This window comes from Populus trichocarpa, chromosome 5, assembly GCF_000002775.5.
Source record: "Populus trichocarpa isolate Nisqually-1 chromosome 5, P.trichocarpa_v4.1, whole genome shotgun sequence".
Classification (NCBI taxonomy): Eukaryota; Viridiplantae; Streptophyta; class Magnoliopsida; order Malpighiales; family Salicaceae; genus Populus; species Populus trichocarpa.
The window spans coordinates 1,881,394-1,909,019 of NC_037289.2; the positions used below are offsets into that span (position 1 = coordinate 1,881,394).

The 27,626-nt window shown below is 32.1% G+C and overlaps 3 protein-coding genes across 8 annotated transcripts in view; 2 read left to right on the plus strand and 1 right to left on the minus strand.

The window, feature by feature from the left end:
- LOC18098701 (rab escort protein 1) overlaps positions 1-27,626 on the minus strand; it is a 101,668-nt gene that overhangs the window by 40,101 nt on the left and 33,941 nt on the right. The gene's annotated exons all lie outside the window — the stretch shown is intronic.
- LOC112326111 (cytochrome P450 76A1-like) overlaps positions 1-27,626 on the plus strand; it is an 81,050-nt gene that overhangs the window by 11,874 nt on the left and 41,550 nt on the right. The gene's annotated exons all lie outside the window — the stretch shown is intronic.
- Positions 17,040-19,642, plus strand: LOC18098707 (cytochrome P450 76A1). Its single transcript, XM_006382458.3, has 2 exons — positions 17,040-17,984; positions 18,853-19,642. The coding sequence occupies exons 1-2, from the start codon at positions 17,070-17,072 to the stop codon at positions 19,477-19,479; spliced, it is 1,542 nt and encodes a 513-aa protein (XP_006382520.3). The 5' UTR covers positions 17,040-17,069; the 3' UTR covers positions 19,480-19,642.

A 27,626-nucleotide genomic window follows, 5' to 3' on the forward strand; every position in this document is an offset into this window, starting at 1 on the left:
AATATTATTAAATTCATCAATAAAAAAAACTACTGATTTGTTACCTTTTCAATCAGTAAAGCTAAGATCCCATTTGGACCAAGATCAGCATGGTAAAGTGACCAACAAGCAATTTTGTCACCAACTTTGAAGTCACTCTTCACAAGAACTTCAGCCCAAGCAATCTTTTCCAATCTGAAATTCTTGACTGCCCTATCATAGTAAATTGCCACCCAAATCTTATTCCTTGGTGGTGTGTAGATCTCAATTTCTAGTCCTTTGATCCCAATTTCATCGAGCATGGGTTTTGGTAGAGTTGTTAAGAAGCTTTTTGAATCTCCGACAAGAACTAAACCTAGCATGTCATCTTGAGTCATGGTTCTTGTGAATAAATGTTCTAGCTCCCCACCAATTGGATAGTGTTGAATCTGGTTAGGTTGAGGAGTAGCCATGTTCTTGAATTAGGTTTTTTTTTTTTTTTTTTTGGTATGTTGCCCTCTTGAAAACCACCTTGATGATTTGAAACTAAATACAAGCAAATGAATGTTAAAATAGTTATGTTCGTGTCAAATTGCTAGCAGAATGCATGACTAACACATAAATTGTGAAGGCATGCTTTAAAGGAGGGTGCTTGCCTGGTGGTTAATCACTGTACACGTGTTAAGTGGAGTTCGTGTATGGGATGATCTGTGGATGTTTCTGGTACGAGTGAATTATACCAGATTTAATTTGAAATTTCGCTACACAATGATCCCTGGATTTATATGTATTGCATTTATCTCCCTAGAGTTTTGATAATTAACGACTTTTACACTTTGTTTGGACTTAGGCGTTACTGTAAACTAAGGACGTGGCAAAATAATCACCCTACGATTGGTATTAAAATACGATCACCACATTATATATTTTCTCATGTTAATTTTTTTTATGGGCAATTAACGTTATCTACAATGATATTAAATTAGGTATATAATCTCATTATTAAGAAAAGTATGCGTATAATCCAATCAAAAGAGTTATAAATATATAATCTTATTATTATTATTATTATTTTCTCGTGATTTCTTGGATATCACTTGTAATATTTTAGTTGTTTTATTTTCTTCTTCACTCTTTGATTTTAGAAGTTAGCTTTTTTTTCTATTGCCACTTTTATTTGTAAGAGGATTGATTGATGGTATAAATGCCACATTAATTTTGAAAATTAATAAAAATTAATGGCTTGGCATTGTCAACTGAGTTTGTCAAAGACATGTATGCTTGTATTACAAAATACTAAAACCAAAACTTTTAATTATAATGGTTAGATTTAGGGTGTGTTTGTTTTTGCAGTCAAACCCGTTTTTCAAAGTGTTTTCACTTAAAAATCATCAAACTAATGATTTTTAAGTGTTTTTTTGATAGTTTTGATATGTAAAAAAAATAAAACAACATCATTTTAATGTTTTTTCGATTGAAAAACAGTTTTACAAAAATACTTTGCACGTATTACCAAATATACACTTAGGCCATGGTTTTCTACTAAAATAGTTTTATTTTGCAAAGTGATTTCCATGCAAAGTGAATTGCATAAAAGTGAGTTATTTTTTTTTTATGTTTGGTAATGTAGTGAAAAATAAGTTAAAAAACACTTCTAGTGCTTGGTTATGTCATAAAAAATAAGTTAAAAATAACTTATTAATGTTTAATTTAATTTTATTAAAAGAATATAAACCAAATCCGACAAATAAAAAAGTTAAAGGATAATGAAATTAAAAAATATATAATTTCATAAACTATTTCAAATAAAAAAATAGCAATCAAAAGAATGGAGACCAAATCTGAAAGATAAAAACATTGAAAGAGGATAAAATTAAAAAAATATATAAATTTCATAAATTATTTCAAATAAAATAAATAGCAATCAAAAGAATGATGATAAAATTTAATAGATAAAAAAATTTCAATAAAAAAAAGATAAGAGAAAAACAAATAACAATCACAAGTACGAGAATCAAAATTAATATAAAAATTAAATTGAATCAAATTCCGAGGGATAAAATTAACAAAAAATAATAAAAAAGAATTAAAAAAAACATATAACAATCAAAAGATTGAGAACTAAATTTAACATAATCAACAAATAACAATATATTTTTTAGTTTTTCATGACTTCTAGAAAAATATTTTTTATCCAAAATAAAAAGAAAATACTTTTTTAAAATCCAAGTTAAATTTGTCTTTGATTAAAAAATATTTTTTTTTAATTAATTTTTTTAATACCAAATAATCAAAAAAAAATTTAAAAAACATTTTTCAAAAAACTATAAAACACAAGGACTTATCTGAAAGTCTAACTCTTAAAAAAAGTTTAAATTGCTAAGTTGTATTTGAATCCTAAATTTTTGAATCGACCCGCCATGCCGCGCTAAGTTTAACAACTACGTTCTTAACATATCAATGGTTTCAACTTAGCCGACATGTCATTTAAAGATTTAAGATTTAGTACTTGCGAGGCTATATATAGCCTATTAACTAATCTTTCTTCAGCAATGATGCCCGAATTGATTCTCACGTGGATGTGTTTGTTGTTATGTTTTAAAAATATTTTCAAAAAATTTAAATTGTTTTTTAGAATTAATATTTTTTTAGTGTTTTCGTATCATTTTAATATACTGATGTCAAAAATAATTTTTTTTTAAAAATATTATTTTGATACATTTCTGAGTTAAAAACAACTATAACCACAGTTTCAAACATGCTAAAAAAAACCTTCGAAGATAGTAACCTACAAATTTATTGTCAACTATTCGAACTCCTCTTTTAACATTTTATTGAATCAAGTTTTTTGTGAATAAATGTTCTAGTTTCCCACCAGTTGGAAGTGGTTGTACTTCCATGTTCTTGATTTTGATTTGTTTCTATTTCAAAATCATTAAACATAATAATAATAAAAAAATTTCAACCAATAGTTTTTTTCTCTCTTTTTTTACTCCCTGGATCTGTTGTCAAGGTACAGGGGCTTCTTTGAAGTGGAATAACCCGACCACAAAAATGCAGTGATACAAAATGCATATGCTCTACCCAGTATGGTAGAAAATGCCTAAGTATTAAAATTAAAATTTTATAATTATGTTAATATTTAAAAGTGCAATAACTTCTGTTTTTAGATGCATTTCACTTGAAAATACATAAAATTGATGTTTTTTATAATGTTTTTTTAATAGTTTTGATGTGCTGATATTAAATATAAAAAAATATAAAAAAATTTTTTATAAAAAATATCGTGCATCGCATTATAAAACACGTACTAATATCAGCTGATATTCTAAAATTCAAGATAATCTTGTATTGTTCGGTGAATCTAAGTCATAAAAATAATTGATCATAATTTATAATTTATGGGTGATTTTTTTGATTATTTGATATTTTTGATTCTATTTAAAAAAAATACCTATAATTATTATCTTGTAAAAATTTCAAGAAAAAAGAAAAAAGTAAGACAAAATCTGTCATGGAACCCACATAAAATAGCATTTACTCCGATAATCCAAAGCCCTTAAAAATCAAGAGCCCACGATCAACTTGAATGGGTACACTTATCTCGCTTAGACGACCCCGATTCTTCTTTAGTTTTAAATAATCTTTTCAATTCAGTTGTTGTATCTTGCATTTTTACATTTTTATAAGCAAGCCCTATTTCTCATAATTTTTAGACCCGGCCCGATCCAAGATCTGGATTTCGAGTTTTGACCGGGTCACCGGATCAATTCTTTTTTTAAAGAAAAAATCAAAACAACGTCATTTTAGTAAAAAAAAAAAAAATCAACGGGTTGCAACCTGGTTTTTGACCGAGTCTTGCCGGGTCAACCGGGTTTTTTCTTTCCCTGTTTTTTCTTCAACCCAGCCCGATTCTAGCCCCGGGTCGACCCACCGCACCGGACCGGGTTTTAAAACTAGGCTACTTCTTGAATTTTTAAAAATGTTGTTATGCAAATTAAATATGATTTTAGAATTGATTTTTTACTTCAAATCATAATTGTTTTTCATAAGCAATAAACTGCATTACAACGTAGAAATAATTAAAATTTATCTTGAATCAAGAGAAAGTGTGCATAACCAGGATATCATACAGTAATAATTTCATGTACATGCTATAAATCTTACTTCAGATCACATTTTATCATTCATATTGATGTTTATAAATTAGAAATTACAATCAAGCCCTTGGAGTCATGGTTAAAAAATTTGAATGATAAGGATAATGTTATACTTTTACTGTTCTATCAAATATGAAAATACAAAAACCCCTTTATACATGTAATAATCCAATTTTGGATTCTCCAAATTTTCTTTAAATGTTATTTTATTTTTATTATTATTCATAAAAAATCCAAAAAAAAAGAAAAAAAAGTTAAAATTCAAAAATATATTTTTCTCGGGTCAACTATCATCTTCCATAAAAAACAAGCCCATCGGATCAATACGAGTTAAACCATGTCGACCGAAATAAAAATTGAGTTTCAGGCCGTTTTGGGTCAAACCCGTCATTTCGGTCAAAACTGAGTCCATCGGGTCAATACGAGGCAAACCATGTCGACCGGGGTAAAAATTGAGTTTTAGGCCTTTTCGGGTCAAAACTGTCATTTTTTGGTCAAAACCGAGTCTACCAAGTTTATACGGGTCAAACCTTGTTGACCATGATAAAAATTGAGTTTTAGGCTATTTTGGATCAAAACTGTTATTTTCTATCAAAACCCGGTTCACCGGGTTGATAGTGGTCGAATTTGTTTTTAATGGTTTTTGAAATTGACCTGTTTGTTTCTGCGTTTCAAAAGCACTTTTGAAAAAATTTGAATTTTTTTTATTTTTTTATTAACTTCAAATTAATATATTTTTAGTGTTTTCAAATCATTTTGAAGTGCTTATGTTAAAAATAATTTTTAAAAAAAAAAAAAAATCATTGACATGTATTTTAGCACAAAAAATTATTTTATTTTTCGGTAATCAAAGTTAATTTTTAGCGGTTGAACGGGCATTTTTTAATACTGATCGGCGTTTTAGTTTTACCCACATATATATTTATTATTATACAAATCAATAATGCAGAAATATTTACTGTAGTAGTTGGTGCAGTTGAGGCATGTGAAATTTTTTCTTCGGACAAAGCCGTGTCTCCTGGTTATAAATGCCCTGTTCCCCTAGGCCCTAGTCATTGGCTATAAAAGCCAGTAAAAGAGAACAGAAAGGAAGAAGTGAATCCTAACGCTGATACTATTAATGTTTTTTTAGTTTTTCTTCACGCGAGTAAAGTATTGATTTTTTTTAAAAACAATTTAAAAAATACTAAAAAATATCCTAACCATTAGATTAAATAGTATTTAGTTCTGGATCAATAATTAGATCTGATCAAACAGGGCAAAGTACACTAGATTAAAACCCAAATCCATCTCAGCCCTTTAAACGGTCTGTCCTTTGATCCTGTCTTGCCACGTCACCTGGTGTACCAAGCCCCAGGTGCATCCTATCACACTGAAGCAAAGCAAAGATCTGACAATCGGGGCCGTCTATTAATTTTTTTAACCGGGTCGCCTGAGTTAATTTTTTTATTAAATCAAAACGATGTTATTTTAGTAAAAAAAAAATCAACAGGTTGCAACTGGATTTTTGACCAGGTCTTGTCAGGTCAACTGGGTCGCCGGGTCACACCATGTTTTTTCTTTTCCTGTTTTTTCTTTAACCCGGTCCGGTTCCAGCCCCGGGTCGGTCGGGTCCTGGGTCGACCTGCCGGCCCGGACCGGGTTTTAAAACTATGCTACTTCTTGAATTTTTAAAAATGTTGTTATGCAAATTAAATATGATTTTAGAATTGATTTTTTACTTCAAATCATATTTTTTTTTTCGTAAGCAATAAATTGCATTACAACGTAAAAAAAATTAAAATTTATCTTGAATCAAGAGAAAGTGTGCATAATTAACCAGGATATCATATAGTAATAATTTCATGTACATGCTATAAATCTTACTTCAAATCGCATTTTATCATTCATATGGATGTTTATAAATTAGAAATCAAATTAATACACTTCTTTATAGTATAAATTAGAAATCAAATTAATACACTTCTTTATAGTTATAGAATTCTTAAGAACTCTAGAGTTAACCTAACTTACGAAATATTGACTAGCAATAAGATCAAACTTAACTCTGCACCCATTCCCAAAAGACGTTTCTTTGACATAATTTATTACATAGCTAAGATATATCAAGCATTCCAATATTTACTCCCATAAATAATATCAAATCTCAAATATATCATGATGTACACTATTATTTTGTCTTTTTTTAAAAGTTAATTATTGAGAAAATTATGTTATTAAACTTTATAAAGTTTGTGGATCTATTCATAAGTTTGACTAGTTGATCTAGTTTGTGGGTTTGACAAGTTTAACTCTTTTTTTTCATCCTTAGATATTAGATTAATTGAGAATTCAGTTTTATAATTGGTCTCGTTTTACCTTTTCATTATGAGATTATCACGGTCTAAAAAAATCTCGGTACTGGGTTGATATTTAATTTCGCAATTGTCTATTTTTGTTACCATATAGTTAAATAAAAAAATAGTTTCGAAAAAAAACAAATTATAATCCTAATGGAGCCCATAACCCGGTTCATAGTGCTAGCTCGGGTTACCCGATTCACATATTTGACAAGTTTGCCCAATAATAGAACATGTTTTTTTTTGTTTGGTCTTTTAATTGTTTTTTTTTCTCGATTTTATCCTTCAATATTGAGTTGATTGAGAAATAGACTGCATGGTTGATTTTTGTTTTGCTTTATATAGGGATAATTGTCTCAAATAAATGTCTATTTTTTGGTTGGTGTTCAATTTTATAAGCATTTATTTTTATCATATAATTAAATAAAAATATTTTACAAAAAAGTTATTAAACCCAATAGAGTTCATGACTAGGGTCGCGGGGAGACCGAGGTAGATTTAATTTGTCATTGTCTCAATATTTTTTTTTAAATCTGTCATCTTGAAGTTTTTTTAAAAGTTACATAATATTTTTACCGATTATCAATGTTGCATTTGGACTCATGAAATTGATCGATTTAAGTCGAGTTAGCTCCCACGTGATTTAATTAGAAACTCGAGTTAGACAAAGAACTGAGTCAGGAGGTTTGAAAATTAATATTATAAAAAAATCTTGATACTTTTAATATTTTTTATATTTTAAAAAATTTAACCCGGCCCATGGTGGAGCTCGAACCAATAAACTAGTGTAAACTAAAAGGAAGAAAAGAAAATCACATGAATCATGCATATAATATTTAAGAACAATCACATTATTCTTGCTGAATTAGTCACAAATTTTGTAGCAATTACGTACACATCAAATATAATTGCACTTGATCACTTCATGCCATATATTTTAGTATCTAGAGTCATGCTGATAAGGTTTATTGCCCAAATTTAAGTTCATTGGGGATATCAATCACAATTAAGTAGCCTTTCTTCGTTGAAACTTCGAATATACTACGTACCTAACATAAATCTGCCTAACTCCCTGCTAATCATGAGCCAATTATCAGTAATTAAATCCATCTAGGCCTAGAACTTTAAAAACCATTTGATCAATCATCAAAGAATATATAAACGATTGTAGTCATGTCAAAAGGGATTCTTCCTCGAATAAGCACAATGTTATATAGTTATAAATGAGATTATTGCTGACAGCAAGATTGCATTATCTATGTATATTAATTTAATTAAAGAAAAGATCATGTCCCCATAAAAAAAAAAGGAAATTAAAAAGCAGGTTATAAAGACAAAAAAATGAAAATAAAAATAAAATCAGTTCTGCCTTGCATAGATTAATTAATGGTATGTTGGGCCAAACCATGCTGAACTACTATACACGCATCACTTAAAAAAAAAGGAAACCGAAATGAATCAAACGAATCAAGAAGGCGGCGGAGCGATAGACGCGTGCAAAGCATGCGTTAAAATCTTTTTTGTTTTTTCCCTTATTTGTATAAAATCAAAAAGGCCCTTAAGACTAAACAATAATAATATACAAAACCACGATGAATTTACAATCAAGCCCTTGGAGTCATGGTTAAAAAATTTGAATGATAAGGATAATGTGATACTTTTACTGTTCTATCAAATATGAAAATACAAAAACACCTTTATACTTGTAATAACCCAATTTTGGATTCTTCAAATTTTCTTTAAATGTTTTATTTTTATTTTTATTATTATTCATAAAAAATGCAAAAAGAAAGGGAAAAAAAAGCTTAAAATTCAAAAATATATTTTCTCGGGTCAACCGCCATTTTCCATGAAAAACAAGCCCATCGGATCAATACGAGTCAAACCATGTCGACCGGGATAAAAATTGAGTTTCAGGCCGTTTCGGGTTAAACATGTCATTTGTGGTCAAAACCGAGTCCATCGGATCAATACGGGTCAAACCATGTCGACCAAGATAAAAATAGAGTTTCAGGTCTTTTCGGGTCAAAACCGTCATTTTGTGTCAAAACCAAGTCCACCTGGTTTATGTGGGTCAAACCATGTTGACCGAGATAAAAATTGAGTTTTAAGCTATTTTGGGTCAAAATTGTTATTTTTGATTAAAACCTGTTTTACGAGGTTGATACTGGTTAAAAAAGTTTTAAGTGAAGGTAACCTTTTTCTTGAAAGGATGTTTTAAGGGTGATGTCTACCTTCCCTTAATCATACCTAACCCAGTAGCTGAATCTTTGGGACCAGTATCTAATTTGTGATTTCTAATTTCCTTAAATTACAAGATAACGACTCCAATTAAATCTTAATTTTCCCCTATTAATCTTTTTGTTAAATAAAAAAAGTGGAGCAATCGTGCAATCCTCAAAAGAAGTTTATATGATAACCCCGTGCAATCCTCAAAAGAAGTTTAGTTTTTTTTTTATTGTGCATTAAAAAACATAACCCCATGCAATCCTCAAAAGAAGTTTATATCATCCTGAAAAGACCAACCTAACACCCCTATGCCAAGTTAAAAGATCAAATAACTAATGAATAATATAGTAATTATATTATTGTAATGACTAGTAAATTGTGTATAGAGACACAATCGCTACGGGAAATAGTTTTTGTAGATAATTTTTATGAAGGTATTTTTATTCTTATTGATTACATCATTTGTTGTCTTGGTACAGTTCTACTTGAGGATTTGGTCAAGTTTTTTGAATCCATTTGGATTATTTCATTCCCACCAGAGGGCTTGTCTTAATTTATAATGCATCTGTATGGGGATTCGGAGGTCATCGCGAATCACCCAAATATTTACGCGTTCCTTGTCGTGGTTTCGTAGAAGGAAAGTGAAAATCTACGGAAGAATCTGTAGAAATGACTTATACTTGTGAAATACTGAAACCATAAACTCTTTTTGCTTACTTCTTGCAAGGGGGGAAATAAAAAAGAGACGAAGCTTATCATTTCAGATTTCATCATGCAAAGAATACCCGAAACATTAATTGGGATTTTTTTTTTAATTTTATAATCATCGTTTGATTTATTGAAAAGTAGTTATTAATTAGCCATTTAATTAATGACTAAACAACAGAAAATAAGAGTTAATACGGAAGGAGCAATATAAAGAAAAACGAAATACAAAAATCTCTATTTCCTTAATTACCTAAATTAATTTTGGGATTTAACTAGACAAAGGAATCAATTTACCTCCCTGCAAAGCATGCACTAAACAGTCATGCACTACACCATTAAACAGTTTTACTTAGTCCGTCGGTCACAGGAATGAAATCCGTCGGTGAAATAATTACAGACGGCCTCACCGACGGAACACGTCCGTCGGTATAACAGTCGTCGGTAAAATCCATTTCCGTCGCTAATTCTATCGCAAATAAAAAAAAAACACACACCGACGGTCTTACAGACGGATACACGCGCGCAAAAAAAAAAAGTTTCCCGCGGGAACATTACCGACGGAATAAATCCGTCTGCAATTTCAACGGTAATCACCGACGGACTTACCGACGTATAATCCGTCGGTAATTATGGCATGGCTGGTAATTGTTTGGCAACTCTCTGTGGAATACCGACGGATACTATCCGTCGGTAAATCCGTCGGTGATTAATACCGACGGATATATATCCGTCGGTAATTATGGCATGGCTGATAATTGTTTGGCAACTCTCTGTGGAATACCGACGGACATTATCCGTCGGTAGGTATGTAAAATATATATAAAAAATAATTTTGTTTATAGTAAAAAACCTTAATAAACAAATAACAATGGATTAAACATTAAAAATATAAAAGTAATGTTAAATAATATTCATTACAAATTTAATGTGTTTTTTTAAAAAATTAAACTAGAATAGCGGCGGAGCTGGAGGAGGAGGAGGAGGAGGAGGAGGAGGCTGGTTGTTCCCGGGACTATACGGCCAAAAAGAAGCAGCACAAGTATCGTCACCTATCTTTGATCTCATCTCCATGACTATTTGACGGAGCTCATCATAATTCGTCGAGAGTTGTTGATATTGTTGTTTCAACGCAATGAACTCCTCAGACTGGGTGTTCGATACTGATGGAGAGCTTCCAACAGTTGAGACACTACGAGCCGAACACAAGTTTTCAGCCGTAGTGTTGGAGAGCCCGTAGACCCGATTTTTATCGGTTCCACCAGACGATCCCGCCTCCATCCACAAATCTGGATCGAAATCTGGATGGGTCGACGGAATGTCCCCATATCTCTCCCTCAACCGGCTATTATAGGTCTCCTGAAAATTCTGTCGGTAAAAAAATCATTAAATGCAATTCAAGATGCAATTCAAGAAAATAATAACTTACAAAATAAAATGAATGAACGAACATACCACAAAGTGCTGAGCACGGTTGTCCACGAACTGCTGCACCCCCTTTTGGCGGTCTTGACTCCGCACATGCGTCTCTACAAACAGCTCCATTGGACTCGGTTCACGTCCAAGAGATGCAGCCTGTAAGGAAAAAATAGGTTGAAAGTTAAATATATTATAAGAAACGACAAATTATTTAACGATATATTTCATTGAAATTAATCTTACCATCCGCTTTGCATGTGCGCTGAATGAGACTGATCCGCCAGTGTGCGTGGTCACCGAACCATGAATTTGCCGGTTCCGGTTGTCGGCGCCGGACTGTGAGCGCCGTGAGAACCGCTCTGAGGTCACGTGCTCAATATATGCCGTCCATATTTCCCCCGAGATGAATGGCGGTTTGAATTCCTACCAAACCGCCACCTCATTCCATCCTTCAAGACCGTTATCCCTCGCTTGTCTTTTTGATTTTTTTTGGGTGTCATACCAAAAATCACGCAACCTACTTCCATAGTAACAAATTAGAATTTAAAACATAAAATTATAAAACAAAAATAAATATTATTTTCGATGTTACCTAGTTGCCGCGTGATTCTCCCATACCCTCCTCACAACATTGTTGTCCGCCCTATCCCACTCAAATTTGTTCTGTGTATATAAATAATTCATATAAAATAAGAATAGTACAAGATATAAAATTATAAAAATCATTTATTAAAAATAAGCTGGAAATTAAAAATTTACACCGACCTGAAATCGCCTAAACCATGCATCGATATTAGGTTTCCACTCAGGATGTCTGGAAACCTGGCTCCATTGAAACAATGGAATCTTCATCGACGATTTAAACGCCAATGTTATAGTCCTTGCAGCCTCAATGTTTGTGAACCTGAAATTAAATAAAAGTAGTAATATTAATTAGTTGTTCATAAATTATGTTATAAGTATATAAAAAAAAACACTAAAACCTAAACAAACTTACATTGAGAGGTCATCCTTCCATTGTGCCTGGTACTTACGGGTGAATTGACCCCGCTGTGAAGGCACACCGCTTCTGCGCTGTGAAACCGCGCTAGAATTAGAGGCAGCATCACAAGTTGGCGTAGATTCCTCGCCGTGATCAGCACCTAAGGATACGTCCTCCTCGTTGCTAGAAGAACTAGCTGCAACCGTCTGGTGACGACGTATTGTAGATTTCATTCTACGCATCTACACAAATTTATACGAATAATTACATAATTAACTTCGATTATTTTAAAAAAAATTCGATAGAGTCTCCCCTATACTGAGGGGTCACAAGTTATCGACAAAATCATATTACACTTCCAATTTTATTTCACATCCCGATCCAATCATCCTGGATCTCAACCCAACTCATCATCATCAACACAACATTTTATTCAATAACATCATATAATGATATTCAAGTAAAAGAATCAATTTCAACTATGAACATTCATTGTTAAATTGGTACTTAGAGTTACAAACATTAGATTAAAGTCATACATTCAAATTTACGGATTAATATTACATTTCAAGTTTGAGGAGACAAGACTCTTAATTTATAAATAATTACATGGTCAAAAACAAAAGATAACTAAATCAATATCATTCCTAACACGATCGACCCTAATGGACCTCAAAATAAAAATTAACGTGTACACATAAATATAAAAATGTAATAACAAGCAATAACAATGACATGGAAACAATAATATCCTAAATTAAGATAAACTAATTAAAAGTAATTCTATATATATAAATTAACATTTTTAACATAAATTCAACAATAACATTTATAGCAATACAAACAATAATATCCTAAATTAAGATAAACTAATTAAAAGTAATTATATATATATAAATTAACATTTTTAACATACATTCAACAATAACAATTATAGCAATACAAACAATAATATCCTAAATTAAGATAAACTAATTAAAAGTAATTATATATATATAAATTAACATTTTTAACATAAATTCAACAATAACAATTATAGCAATACAAACAATAATATCCTAAATTAAGATAAACTAATTAAAAGTAAATCTATATATATAAATTAACATTTTTAACATAAATTCAACAATAACAATTATAGCAATGCAAACAATAATATCATAAAATTAATAAATAAAATTAAAAAACTAAAAAACATTACACAAAACAACATAAACACAAAACAAACAATACACAAAACTAAAAAACACTATATCAATTCAAAATAAATTTGGGAATAAAAAATGCTTACCTTAATAGTGTGTTGAATGTAAGATTTTATCTACAAACAACACACAAAACAAAGAACACCAAAAAAAATAATCATAATTAAAATAAAAAAATACAAAGATAAAGAAAAAGGAATACATACCTTGGTAAAATCACAACCACCAAAACAAAGAAATCTCTTCAATTTAACAAATAGAAACGGAGAGGAGAAGAGAAATGGAGAAGAAGAGAAACGGAGCTGAGAGAAAAAAATGAACCAAATGGGGGGGGGAGTGGGGATTTATATGGCAATTTTTCCGATGGAATTACCGACGGACATTAATTGTTGTCGGTGGCATTAAATTCCGTCGGTAATTCCGTCGGAAATTAATTGAATTGCGCACCAAAAAAAGTTCGAAAATCCCGCCAAACTTTTTGATCCGTCGGTATTCGTGCAGACGGACACGTGTCAGACATGCGTGCGCTTCGGGAAGTGCGTAAATCCGTCGGTAATAGACGTCGGTACAGCCGTCGGTATGTGTGTAGACGGACACGTGTCAGACATGCGTGCGCTTCGGGATGTGCGTAATCCATCGGTGATTCCGTCGGTAGTGTACGTCGGTGAATGTGGCACAATCCCGTAATTATTTTGCAACTCTCTGTGAGATACCGACGGGTTACATTCCGTCGGCAATTCCGTCGGTGAATGTGGCACAATCCCGTAATTTTTTTGCAACTCTCTGTGAGATACCGACGGGTTATATTCCGTCGGTAAACCCGTCGGTGAAACCGTAAATTTTTCTTATTTTTTTATGTAACGCTTTCAAAAAATCTTGAATTGCAATATTACAGCACACACAACACAATAACAAGGGCTGACCATTAAAGAAGAATAAATATTTCATGTTTCAAATTATTGCATAATTATAAAATAAGGCTTTATAACATGTTTAGTTAGTCAGAATTTTCAATTAAAAATGATCACGAGTTCAAATTTTTACCACTTTATTTTTTTTATACTTAAAATAAAATCAACATAGCTAATAATAAATTTATGCAAGTTTTAAATTAAAAGAATTCACACAAAAAATTGCATTAAAAAATAATATAAAATCATCATCAAAATATTAGCTTACTACCATGAGACATGGAGCATTCATTTATGATTTTCCAACTACTTCTATAAGTATAAGAGTTGACCCTTCCCATTGTACGTGGTCATGACGTTTCAATGAAATTAATCTCTAGTCAGTTAAAGTGTGGGAAAAATAAAAAAGAGACGCAGCTTGTCGTTTCTAACTTGAAAATGCAAAGATTACCTCTAAAATTTGGAATTTAGTCAAAGGAATCAAATTAGCGGCGCCCTGCAAATTATGCGTTGAGCATTTGTGGGCTGGATTCAACCTAACCTATAAAACAAATCAAACTAAATCGATGTATTTGGATTTCAAAAAAAAAATAAAAATGATGCGTGCAACATAAGTTAATAAATTCACCTAACATTTTGAAGACATGCTGATGGTTTTGGGACGGCAGGATGGGCCGGTAAGGGACTGAGCCGATGGATCTGAATTATTATTATTATTATTATTATTATTTTTTATTAATATGGGTGTCCAGGTCAGCTTGCGCGCATCTTAACTAATCTTACGGGCCCTGAAGTTAACGACCATGTAAGCCTCCAGTCATGGACGAAGCCAATAATTTTTCCTCTCCAGAGCTATTAAATAAATATATAATTTTTTTTAAAGATTAATTATTAACTTATGTACATGAATTTTTGAAGTTAACAATAAAGTTTTAATTCAAATACACTACCCAAAATATTAAAAAATAAATTTGAAAGTATATAAAATTAAAGTGAAAGTAAAAATAAACCCATTATTGAAGTTATGTCCTTCGATATTTTGTGGAATATAATTCATCTATAATCGAATCTGAATCGATATTGTAACAACCCCTCAACCGGGATAAAATAGCAATCTCATGTCAACTGAAAAATAAAGTAATTAATTTTTTTTCTCTCTCAATTCCTCTTTCCTTCACTTGATTCTTCATTAGATTAGTGTTTTATAAGTTGGATTTTGTAAGTTTACAAGGTTATTCTCTCACTTTTTTTATTTTTTTCTTTGGATTTTTTTTATGTTTTCTCTTATTTTCTCTCTTTCTCTCTCGCCTTTTTTTTTCTTTCTTTTCCTATTCTGCTTCTACCCAGTCGGCAACATATAAAAAGAAGGAAGAGCTGATTTGTTTTATTTTTTAATGGCAAATAACTATTTTACCCTTAATGAGTCGTTTTGCTTTTATTTGACGGTCCTTTTTTTTTGTTAGCACTACAAAGCTCCGTTCATTCTAAAATTTTAACCAGATTTTATTCAATATATTTGAAGATCTCTTGTAAAATTTCAGCTCAATCTGATGGTCGGATTGAAATTATGCCCAATAACGTAAAACTGGTCAAATTGTGATTTTTCATCAAATTTCTGAATTTCTCCAAAAATTATAAAATTTTAACCTAAGCTAAAGCATTATATTAAAAGGCTCCAAGAAAATTTTCAGAATTTTTTAATAACTCAATCGAGAATTATAAATTGTTTTTACATAAAACTAGTAAAAAAATATATATTGATAAAATCTTGACCTGGGCTAGCCTTTAACATGCCTTCACTCTTGCTTCCACTGGCCCTGAGATTTGTGAGATTCGAACTGGTGATCTCTAAAAAACAAACTTAAAACGTGATTAGTTGAGCTACACCTCTCAGAATTGATGGATCTGAATTGTTATACACCAAAGATGATGCAGTAAGATTTGGGAAGGTTAAAGTATCAATCAAAACCAGATTCACCACGCGTCTAATATGTAATTGTTAGGTATCGAAGATAATTTTTTTTTATTATAGTCAAAACTAATACAAGTTTTGAATAATTCTCAAACCCAATCCTTACCATAATATAATATTTTCTTGCTAGGTATCTTTATAGCACACAAGAACATCCAATATCATCTCTAAATTAAAAAAAATTAGGTCTAAGTACAGGCATATTTATAAATAAAGAACATGTATAACACTAAAACCTATAAGAATTCTTTTTTCTAGACAAAAACAATCTTACATTTATAAAGTCTTCATTAATATTCTTACTCCACCCACCAACTTTCAAAACGATATTTTAAATGGAAGACAATTCTCTTAAATATGAAAATAGACTCTTGAATTATGCCATTATCCATAAAAAAAACTAACTATTACGTACAAGAATACATATACGTGGATGGATAGATAATTATATCCCAACCTTGACATGTCCTCAATATTTCCAAACTTGTTAATTAGTTTTGACGTCATCCTATCAAATTATGAACGTATTGACATGTCCCTTGTTAATTAGTCTATTTGGGTTGTTACATAGTAATATAAAATAAGAAATATTATTAGATTATTGTCTCACAATTTAACTCTTGAATTGAGATAACTTCTTAGTATAATATTATCATTGAATAATTTCTACGGACACCACGATGGTAGATTGTAGTAGGTGAAACACATATAAGAAAGATCAAGATAAAAAAAAAAACCAATTAGGTACTATTTTGTTATTATTTCAAGGTAAAAAAACAGAGAGATAATCGAAATAAAAATATGTTTGATTAAAAAAATAAAAATAAAAAAATAAAATAAATATGTTTTTTATGATAATTAATTTTTCAGTAAATTTTTATATTTTAAAAATAAAAATTACAAAAATTATATCCTTTTAGTCTCTTTTATTTTGATACAGTAATCGAATTCTACTGCAATGATTACATGCAATTATTCAATATATATAGGTTTAGATTCCTATTAAAAGAAGGGGTATTGATTAATATCTAAAAACCATCTCAATCCAATAACTTAAACTATTAAGTAAAGTTTTTATATTATTCTCTAACAATCAATATAGTTAACCTGACATGCATGGAATTCTATATAAAATGGAGCCTACCCAGGGTACAAGAAACCATCACTAGTCATACACACAAAGAAAGATATGGACTATGAAATTGCAGGTCTGGTTCTAGCAGTCTTGCTATGGGTTGCATGGGCAGTGGTGACTCAACGTCGTTACCGTCGTTTTGAAGAGCAAGGGCAGCTACCACCAGGGCCTAGACCACTGCCAGTGGTTGGCAATATCTTCCTGCTGGGTTGGGCACCACACGAGTCTTTTGCTAATTTGGCTCGTGTTCATGGTCCAATCATGACCATTTGGCTCGGGTCCATGTGTAACGTGGTCATTTCCTCGAGCGAAGTGGCTCGTGAGATGTTCAAGAATCATGATGCGGTGTTGGCTGGGAGAAAAATCTACGAGGCTATTAGAGGTGATTTTGGCAATGAAGGGTCTATAATCACAGCCCAATATGGACCGCATTGGCGCATGTTAAGGCGCTTATGCACCACCGAATTCTTTGTGAGTAGCCGCCTTGATGCCATGCAGGGTGCACGAACTAGGTGCATCGATGGCATGCTGCAATACATAGAAGATGATAGTGCCAATGGCACTAGCGCTATTGACCTTGGGAGATACTTTTTCTTGATGGCTTTTAATCTTATTGGCAACCTCATGTTTTCTAAAGATTTATTGGACCCAAAATCGGAGAAGGGAGCTAAGTTTTTTCAGCATGCAGGTATAGTCTTGGAGTTGGCAGGTAAGCCTAACATGGCTGATTTTTTTCCAATTTTAAGATGGCTTGATCCACAAGGTGTAAGGAGGAAGACACAGTTCCATGTTGCAAGAGCCTTTGAGATTGCAGGAGGGTTCATCAAAGAAAGAACAGAGAGTGTGCAAAAGGAAAATAGTAGAGATGACAAGAGGAAAGATTATCTAGATGTCCTTTTGGAGTTTCGTGGTGATGGCGTGGAGGAGCCCTCTAGATTTTCTTCAACAACGATCAATGCGATTGTCTTAGTAAGTAGCATCTCTTTTCCTATGGTTCTCTTTTCTGTCCTATCTTTGCATACAATTTTGTGTTTTTGTTCGGAGGCGGCGAAGCCTGTGTTAATATAATTGTCTACCTAGTAAGTAACATCTCGTTTGACAGCTTTGTTAAGCTCAGACCTCTGTTAGTAAAGTACTCCGCCCCGCTGATAGGTTTACCTTCAGCTCTAGCTTGTGTTGGCCTTTTTTTTTTAAAAAAAAAAATCAATCCAGATTGAATTAGTTGATTGGACATATTAATCTGTTACTCGGTTAGAATTTCATTGATTTTTTTTCAAAATTATTGTTTTGATCTTTAAAAAGAATTTTATTAGACTTACTTAAAAATCAATCTCATGATCCGAGACTTACACTGAATGCAACTCCGAGTTAGGTCTAATTATAACTATGGCTTGGACTATGGAAACTATAGTTCTACATACACGGTGGAACCAAAAAATTTATCAAACCCGGCCTGAGTCAGTAGATTAACCTAGAACCCAATTGATTTGACCTGTTGTTTAAGTTGAATTTTAAAATAAAATTAACTTTGAGATGATACTGTTTGGCTTGATCGACACTACTAGTTAATTTGATCAAAATTTTATTTGATTTTTTTAATTTTTTTTTAAAATAATATTGTTTTGATTAATTTTATTTAATTCACCCAACTCATGACTCAAAGTTTAAACTAGGTATAATATCTTTGTTTTTAAGTAATGTTCAAAAACATAAATTAATTATCATATTTATCTCGGGCCTGGGTTTTTTCCAAACCATAGTAAAGAAATTATTAGGAGATAATATACAAAATTAAATCACTAACAATCTTAATTATTGTCATGATTTTTTCTTATAGGAAATGTTTACGGCAGGGACTGATACAACAACAAGCACTTTGGAATGGGCCATGGCTGAACTTCTACGTAACCCTAACGTAATGAAGACAGTCCAATCTGAGTTGAGAAGCACCATTGGCCCCAACAAGAAGCTCGAAGATAAAGACATTGAGAATCTCCCATACCTAAAGGCAGTCATCAGGGAAACACTGAGACTTCACCCTCCTCTCCCTTTTTTAGTCCCGCACATGGCCATGAACCCTTGCAAGATGCTAGGCTATTACATCCCTAAAGAGACAACAATTCTAGTTAATGTGTGGGCCATTGGAAGGGATTCAAAGACTTGGGATGACCCTTTGGTTTTCAAGCCAGAAAGGTTCTTGGAACCAAACATGGTGGATTACAAAGGTCGTCATTTTGAGTTCATACCATTTGGTTCTGGCCGTAGAATGTGCCCTGCCATGCCGCTCGCTTCTCGTGTACTTCATTTGGCTCTTGGATCGCTCTTGCTTTCATTTGATTGGATTTTGCCAGATGGCCTCAAGCCAGAGGACATGGACATGACTGAAAAAATAGGGATAACACTTCGAAAAAATGTTCCTTTAAAGGTCATACCAACACCTTACAAGGGGTCATCACATCATTAATTATGGGTTCTGAGTTGAAATGAGATATTCTAAAAAAATAGACTCGTAACCTAAATTTTAGGCCGAGCCAGACACAGGCTGTGTCTTATATCTAAGTTACAAAATGTTATATTAGTATTGTATTCAATTTAGTTGTTTGAGTCATATATTTTGTTGTTATCCATTTTTGGATTCCCCACAAAAAAAAGAAAAAAATACAAAAAAATACACATCAAAAAAATATATTCGGAAGGAATAAAAAAAAAATAGGAGTGAGAAAAGGATGCTGGAACTACCATAAAATGGCTAGGAATTGGTGGAGGAGGTTCAGAAATACAAGAATTGAAATTTGACAGTAAGAACCCTGTTGATAAGGAAAATTCAATTTGAGGAAGAAAAGTCCAAAATTAGATGTTTATGAACTCAATTAAATTTTATCCAAGGTTTAATTGAATTTATAGAGGGTTTGATTGCAAGAAAATTGATTTCTGAAGTCAATTTCGGCTTTTATTGGAAGAAATTAAAATTCTGGGGTCCAATTATAATTTTAAAGAGTTGATTTGGTCAAATCAGAGGCTTAATTGCATAATTATTCAAGTTTGATGGTCAATTAAGGACTTAATTGAAACAATCCAAAACCAAGGACTAAATCGGAAAAAGCGCTAACATCAAGGGGTCTAATTATAATTTTTCTAGGGGGCTTGATTACAAAATTGTTAAAACATCCAAGGACCAAATCAGAAATATTCTTTTTGAATTAGAAAACGACGCCGTTTCATTTGTTCATCACCTTCTTCATCTGCAACGGTTTCTACAGTAAAGGCAATGCAGGCGTTACCAGCTTCAATCAAGGAGCACGTTTAGCGGCTGACATCCCTCGCCACCGTGATGCACGCCGGCCGTTACCACGAAACGCCTGCGTCCTCTGGCTATAAAAGCCAGAGGAGGAACCGAACCGGGGAGGAGGAGGGTGAAGACGCGACAGGAAAAAAAGAGAGAAAGAAAGACAGAAGAGGCATAGTGAGCAGTACGTGAGGAGAAACAGAAGCAGGCAAAAGGCAGGAGGAAGAAGAAGAAAATACAGAAAAAACCAAAACAGCGTCCCCCGCTTACCACCACCCGTCTTCCTCTTCGCCGCAACCAACAGCACCGCTAGCACCAGCAACACCTCCACGGAGCCACTGCAGAGAGGCAAGAACACTGTTGACGGGAGAAACGAAATACAGAGGAAACAAGCAGTACGGCGAAGCAGAGGTGAGAAGAAAGAGAAGCAACGTCTGCCACCACAGCCGGGTGCCGCGACGTCAGCTTCTCACCATCTTCCTCCCCCTGCTGCAACACCCGTGAAGAAGAAGAAGAAGCCTGCGCCTCTGCACAGACGGGAAGAATAGCAGCAAACACTGCCCGCCACCGCAGAGAAGAGCCATCGTCTGCAGCCACCAGTGCCACCTTAAGCCACCATCAACAACGACATCACCACCATTAGAAGTAGAAGAAGAAATAAAGAGAAACAGGAGACAGAAGCGGGGAGAAGAAGGAACACAGAAAAAACAAACAGAGAAGGAATAGAACCACCGCCCAACAGCATATAACCGGCAGCTTCAGCTCCCGCAAGAACGGACAACCGCCAGGTAAGCCTCCACTTCTCTTCTTCTTCTTCTTCCTCGCCCGGGCTGCTCCACTGTTCACGTTGCATGTGAACAGTGGAGAGTTCTCCACTGTTTGTTTTTGTTTACTGGGCTGGGCAGTGCCGGCCCAGCCCAAAATGAGTGGGCCGGGTCCGGCCCAGCCCAAAAAATAAAAAAAACTGTTTTCAGAAAATTTGTGATTTCCCCGCGTATTTTTTATTGTATTTTGATCAATATTGGTTTGCATTTTTATACTGTAAAGATATAAATCCGGTATTAAAATACCTAGTTTTCGTCAAAACATAAAAAAAATATTTTGTCTTCATGCATACGGCCAAGTCTCTAAAAAAAATCATATCATATTTTCATACAACAAAAATTCAAAAAAAATAGGTATTAGCATGCATTTTGACTTTAATAACCAGTTTATTAAAGTCACGAGAACTAGGCCAATATTTCAAAAATTTTAAAAAAATTATTTTGTTTTCTTTTAATATCTAGGGTTATGATCTTATATGTAAGACATATTCCGGATATTAAATTCTTTTGTTGAGGTTAGAACGATTAGGTTTTACCCGATAAGATAAGGACCTCCTTACTGAGGAGAACTTTTTTTAAATCAGAGACGGACCAACAACTAGAAAACACGATAAGACTTTAGATTTTATCAGACAATAAAACAATGCAGCTTACCTTAGGTAGGGCTTATTTGGAGTGCTAATACCTTCCCTTTACGCAACCAGTCCCCGTACCCAATCTCTGAGACCAGTTAGGGTTCCTAATGATCAAAATACTAGGTGGCGACTCCCATTCCATTTTCCCACTAATAAAAGACAAGAATTCCTTGTCTCCCCACATTTGCCACATTTTTAGATAATACAGAATTTGAGGGTGGATGTTTTCGCCGCGACGCAGCACATGTGCGACATATTTGATTCTTAATTTGTATGTGCATGTATATTAATGTCTATCTATATATAATCTAGTTGTGGAGAAGTTTTTTTAATTAATTAGCGTGTTTGGTAATGCGGTTTAACCTATTTTTCAAACTAATTTTTATTTTTAAAAAATATTAAATTAATGTTTTTAGGTGTCTGTCGATGATTTTGATGTATTGATGTTAAAAATAAAATAAAATCTAAAAACAATATTATTTTGATACATTTTTAATTGAAAAACACTTTAAAAAACACTATGCACTTCATTACCAAACACACACTAAAAATTTCACAACCCATTTCTAGGTTATTCCCTTAAATTTACCCTTTATTTCCTTTTTAAAGTAAAAATAAATAATAATACAAAGGAAACTGGTGATGAGGAAAAAACTGGCTAAGGAAGGATTTCAAATATGCATAAAATCAAGCTACAATTTTGGACAAAGTCGAAAGCTTAATCGTGCCTTGTTGTGCTCAAAACTAGAGAAACAATGCAGATCTAAGGTCAAATTAAATGATATTGGATGAATCTGCATAATAATTAAGTTCAAGGACATAATTAGATTTTTAATAGTCTAATTTGATTTAATCATGGGTCAAATTAAAAGTTTAATTATGTTAAAGAATTAATTTGGGTGCAATTAAAGGATTTAATTATGTGCAAGGACTTAATTATACTTTAAATGGGTCAAATTAATTTTATTAGGGGCTTAATTGGAGAAAAATTAAGTTTGAGAGCCTAATTTTAGCTTAATTGAGAAGGTTAAAATTTTAGATGATCAAATTTAATTTTTACTAAGTCAATTGATTCAAATCAGGGGTGAAATTGCGAGAAAATAAAAAGTTTGGTGTCAATTAAAGGCTAAATTGAAGAAATTCATAGCCAATGAGGATTAATTTGCATAAATCCAAGACCAAGAACCAAAATGAAAAAGGCGTTGAAATTTGGGGTTGGCATTGAATTTTGGCAAGGGCAAAATTGCATAAAATTAGAAGTTTAAGGTCAATTAGGTGTCCAATTAAAAGAAATTAAAAGTCAGATGATCTAAATGAATTTTAGCTAAACCGCTAAATTAAAACTCTAAAAATTCCAAAACAACACCATTTTGAACAGTAAAAAAAAGGATCATACAACATGTTGTCTAATTTTATTTGTCTTTTTTTTTCTTCAGGTCAAAATGACTGTCAAGAGGGCTACTTTTAAGGGGCATTTAATGTTTCGTCTCTCCTTCAAATTTGACAAAACATATATGAAAATGATGGCCTCACATTCTACCATACCCCGATATGGTTTTTTCCGGCTAATTGACACCATAGCGGCTCCTTAAAATGGCCAACCGGACTAACATTTTAGTAGCTATATTGACAGTTCATTTTGACCACTTTGAATCAACGATTAAGATCTTTCTGCGTCAAATCAAGAGCCAAGATTTAACATCAGTAAAGACAAAATGCTCATCTTCCACCCCCAAAGTTTGGACCATACTGATATTTCACAATGGTGGCTTTCTATCCATTTACATTAATAAACAAAGACAGGAGGTGGAAATTGCCTCTCCACCTTAGTATCTTACCAAACCACTTAGATGTCATTAGCATAACCCCATAAAAGGTTACAGTTCATGCAGTAAAAAGTATAAAAGAATACGCCTTTTGTCTTGAAATTTTGGGTTTCTTTACCTCGTTGAATGACATGCGAATAAGAAGCAACTTATATAACATTCAAAAGTTCACAAACTATTCAACAGCTTTAGACTACAAATCCAAAATTATAGAAACAGCTGACTTTATGTCCTACTTTGGACACATACAAATTCCAAGAGCTAAGGTTCTTAACCATGTTCTAAGGAAGCCCACCCAATTGTAATTCTTCCAGTAAAAATGTTCAATAGCATAAACAAATTAGATATGAATTGTGTTCAATTAAGGACACTCGACACCAAAGGTTAAGAAGATCCCGATTCCAATAACAAAACCACATAAAAAATTCTCACAGTATGACAAAACTGTAAAGACAGAAACAACAAGAAGGACGTGTAAGCTGTGAGACTGGTGACTGATTAAACTAGCTGAACACAAGGTACCCGATTCATATTGTAAAGGGCCTCCACCATTTCCACAGATCTGTTGCGCACTTCAGCAGCTACCTGATCATCAACAACAATAAAAAATTAAGATGATACTTAAAGTGTACGATGAACTTAATTGCACAAATTAAAGTTCATGGAAAATTATCATGCTGAATAGAACCAAGAAAGTATAATGATGGAATGGAGTCACGATAACACATAAGGCATACTTTCTTCCAGTTCTTTCCATTTTCCCGATATGCTTTGTAAAATCGTTCAAGTTCTGCCTTCTTCCATTGAGGTCCTAACGTATCAAATTTCAAATTTTCAGAATTTTTTTTTTAAAATGAATTTCAGAAACAACTAAAATAATTCAAAAATAAACCCCCCAAAATTGAAAAAAGAAATTCAAATTCAAAACATCACCAAAACCCAAAATTTCAATTCGACTAAAATATATAAATTTCATAAATTATTTCAAATAAAATAAATAACAATCAAAAGAATAAGGATAAAATTTGATAGATAAAAAATTTTTAATAAGAAAAAATAATAAGAGAAAAACATATAACAATCAAAAGTACGAGAATCAACATTGATATAACAATCAAATTAAATCAAATTCTAAGGGAAAAAATTAAAAAAAATAATAAAAAATTATTTAAAAAAATATAGCAGTCAAAAGATTAAGGATCAAATTTGATATAATCACCAGATAACAAGATATTTTTAATTTTTCACAACTTCTAGAAAATATTTTTTTGTCCAAAATAACAGAAAAAAGTTTAAATTGCCAAGTTGTAATTTTAACTTGCTCGTCAAATGTGGCCTGTTTGGGATCGTGGTTGCTGTTGCTTTTTAAAGTGTTTTTCATGCTGAAATATATCAAAATGATGTTATTTTATTTTTTAAAAATTATTTTTGAGATTAACGCATCAGAAACATCCAAAACATACAAAGAAATTAATTTTTAACAAAAAAAAACAATTTGAATTTTTTGAAAACCCATCCCCATTTAGGTTTTGGATCATAAATTTTTGAATCGACTTGTCATGCCGCGCTAAGTTTAACAACCATGTTATTAACATATCAATGGCTGTGAATCAGAGATGACGATCAAATTATATTATGGTCTCCAGTGTTTAAAAATGTTACTATCCACTTCAAATAGAGTTTGAGTCATGTGATGCACAAATTATATTAGTACACTTTCAAATACGCTCTCTAGAATACTAATAAAACACGTGACTAATATATTTTAAATTACAAAACACATTTAAAAAATACTTTACAATACATTATCAAACGCACAAGTCTAGCTCTCGAAAAGATATTTAAATTACTAATTAAGTTGTCATTTTAATTTACGGGTCTATTAATTATTTATATTTGAAAACTCAACTCCAATAAAGTTTTGGATCGTAAATTTTTTAATCAACCTGTAGTGTTAAGTCAAGTTTAACAACCATGTTATTAACATATCAATGGTTTCAACTTAGCCGACATGTCATTTAAAGATTCAAGATTGAGTACTTGCGAGGCTATATATAGCCTATTAACTAATGTTTCTTGAATCAAGGTTTCTGTGAATAAATGTTCTAGTTTCCCACCAGGTGGAAGTGGTTGCAATTCCATGTTCTTGATTTGTTCCTATTTCAAAATCATTAAACATAATAATAATAAAAAATATACAACCAATAGTTTTTTTTTTCTCTTTTTTTACTCCCTGGATCTGTTGTCAAGGTACAGGGGCTTCTTTGAAGTGGAATAACCCGACCACAAAAATGCAGTGATACAAAATGCATATGCTCTACCCAGGATAGAAAATGCCTAAGTATTAAAATTCAAGTTTTATAATTACATTAATATTTGGGAGTGCAATAACTTCTGCTTTTAAATATATTTTACTTGAAAAGATATAAAATTGATGTTTTTTATAATGTTTTATTTATAATTGTAATGTACTGATATCAAACCTCAAAAAATATAAGAAAAATAAATTATAAAAAACATCACGCATTGCATTACAAAACACTCACTAATATCAGCTGATATTCTAAAATTTGAGATAATCCTGTATTGTTTGGTGAATCTAAGAGTTTCAAAAATGATTGATCATAATTTATAATTTATGGGTGATTTTTTTGATTATTTAATATATTTTATTCTATTTTTAAAAAAATACCTATAATTATTATCTCGTAAAACTTTCAAGAAAAAAGAAAAAAGTAAGACAAATCTGTGATGGTACCCACATGAAATAGCATTTACTCCGATAATCCAAAGCCCTTAAAAATCAAGAGCCCACGATCAACTTGAATGGGTACACTTATCTCGCTTAGACGACCCCGATTCTTCTTTAGTTTTAAATAATCTTTTCAATTCAGTTGCTTGTATCTTGCATTTTTACATTTTTATAAGCAAGCCCTATTTCTCATAATTTTTAGACCCGGTCCGATCCAAGATCTGGATTTCGAGTTTTGACCGGGTCACCGGATCAATTCTTTTTTTAAAGAAAAAATCAAAACAACGTCATTTTAGTAAAAAAAAAAAAATCAACGGGTTGCAACCTGGTTTTTGACCGAGTCTTGCCGGGTCAACCGGGTTTTTTCTTCCCCTGTTTTTTCTTCAACCCAGCCCGGTTCTAGCCCCGGGTCGACCCACCGCACCGGACCGGGTTTTAAAACTAGGCTACTTCTTGAATTTTTAAAAATGTTGTTATGCAAATTAAATATGATTTTAGAATTGATTTTTTACTTCAAATCATAATTGTTTTTCATAAGCAATAAACTGCATTACAACGTAGAAATAATTAAAATTTATCTTGAATCAAGAGAAAGTGTGCATAACCAGGATATCATACAGTAATAATTTCATGTACATGCTATAAATCTTACTTCAGATCACATTTTATCATTCATATTGATGTTTATAAATTAGAAATTACAATCAAGCCCTTGGAGTCATGGTTAAAAAATTTGAATGATAAGGATAATGTTATACTTTTACTGTTCTATCAAATATGAAAATACAAAAACCCCTTTATACATGTAATAATCCAATTTTGGATTCTCCAAATTTTCTTTAAATGTTATTTTATTTTTATTATTATTCATAAAAAATCCAAAAAAAAAGAAAAAAAAGTTAAAATTCAAAAATATATTTTTCTCGGGTCAACTGTCATCTTCCATAAAAAACGAGCCCATCGGATCAATACGAGTTAAACCATGTCGACCGAAATAAAAATTAAGTTTCAGGCCGTTTTGGGTCAAACCCGTCATTTCGGTCAAAACTGAGTCCATCGGGTCAATACGAGGCAAACCATGTCGACCGGGGTAAAAATTGAGTTTTAGGCCTTTTCGGGTCAAAACTGTCATTTTTTGGTCAAAACCGAGTCTACCAAGTTTATACGGGTCAAACCTTGTTGACCATGATAAAAATTGAGTTTTAGGCTATTTTGGATCAAAACTGTTATTTTCTATCAAAACCCGGTTCACCGGGTTGATAGTGGTCGAATTTGTTTTTAATGGTTT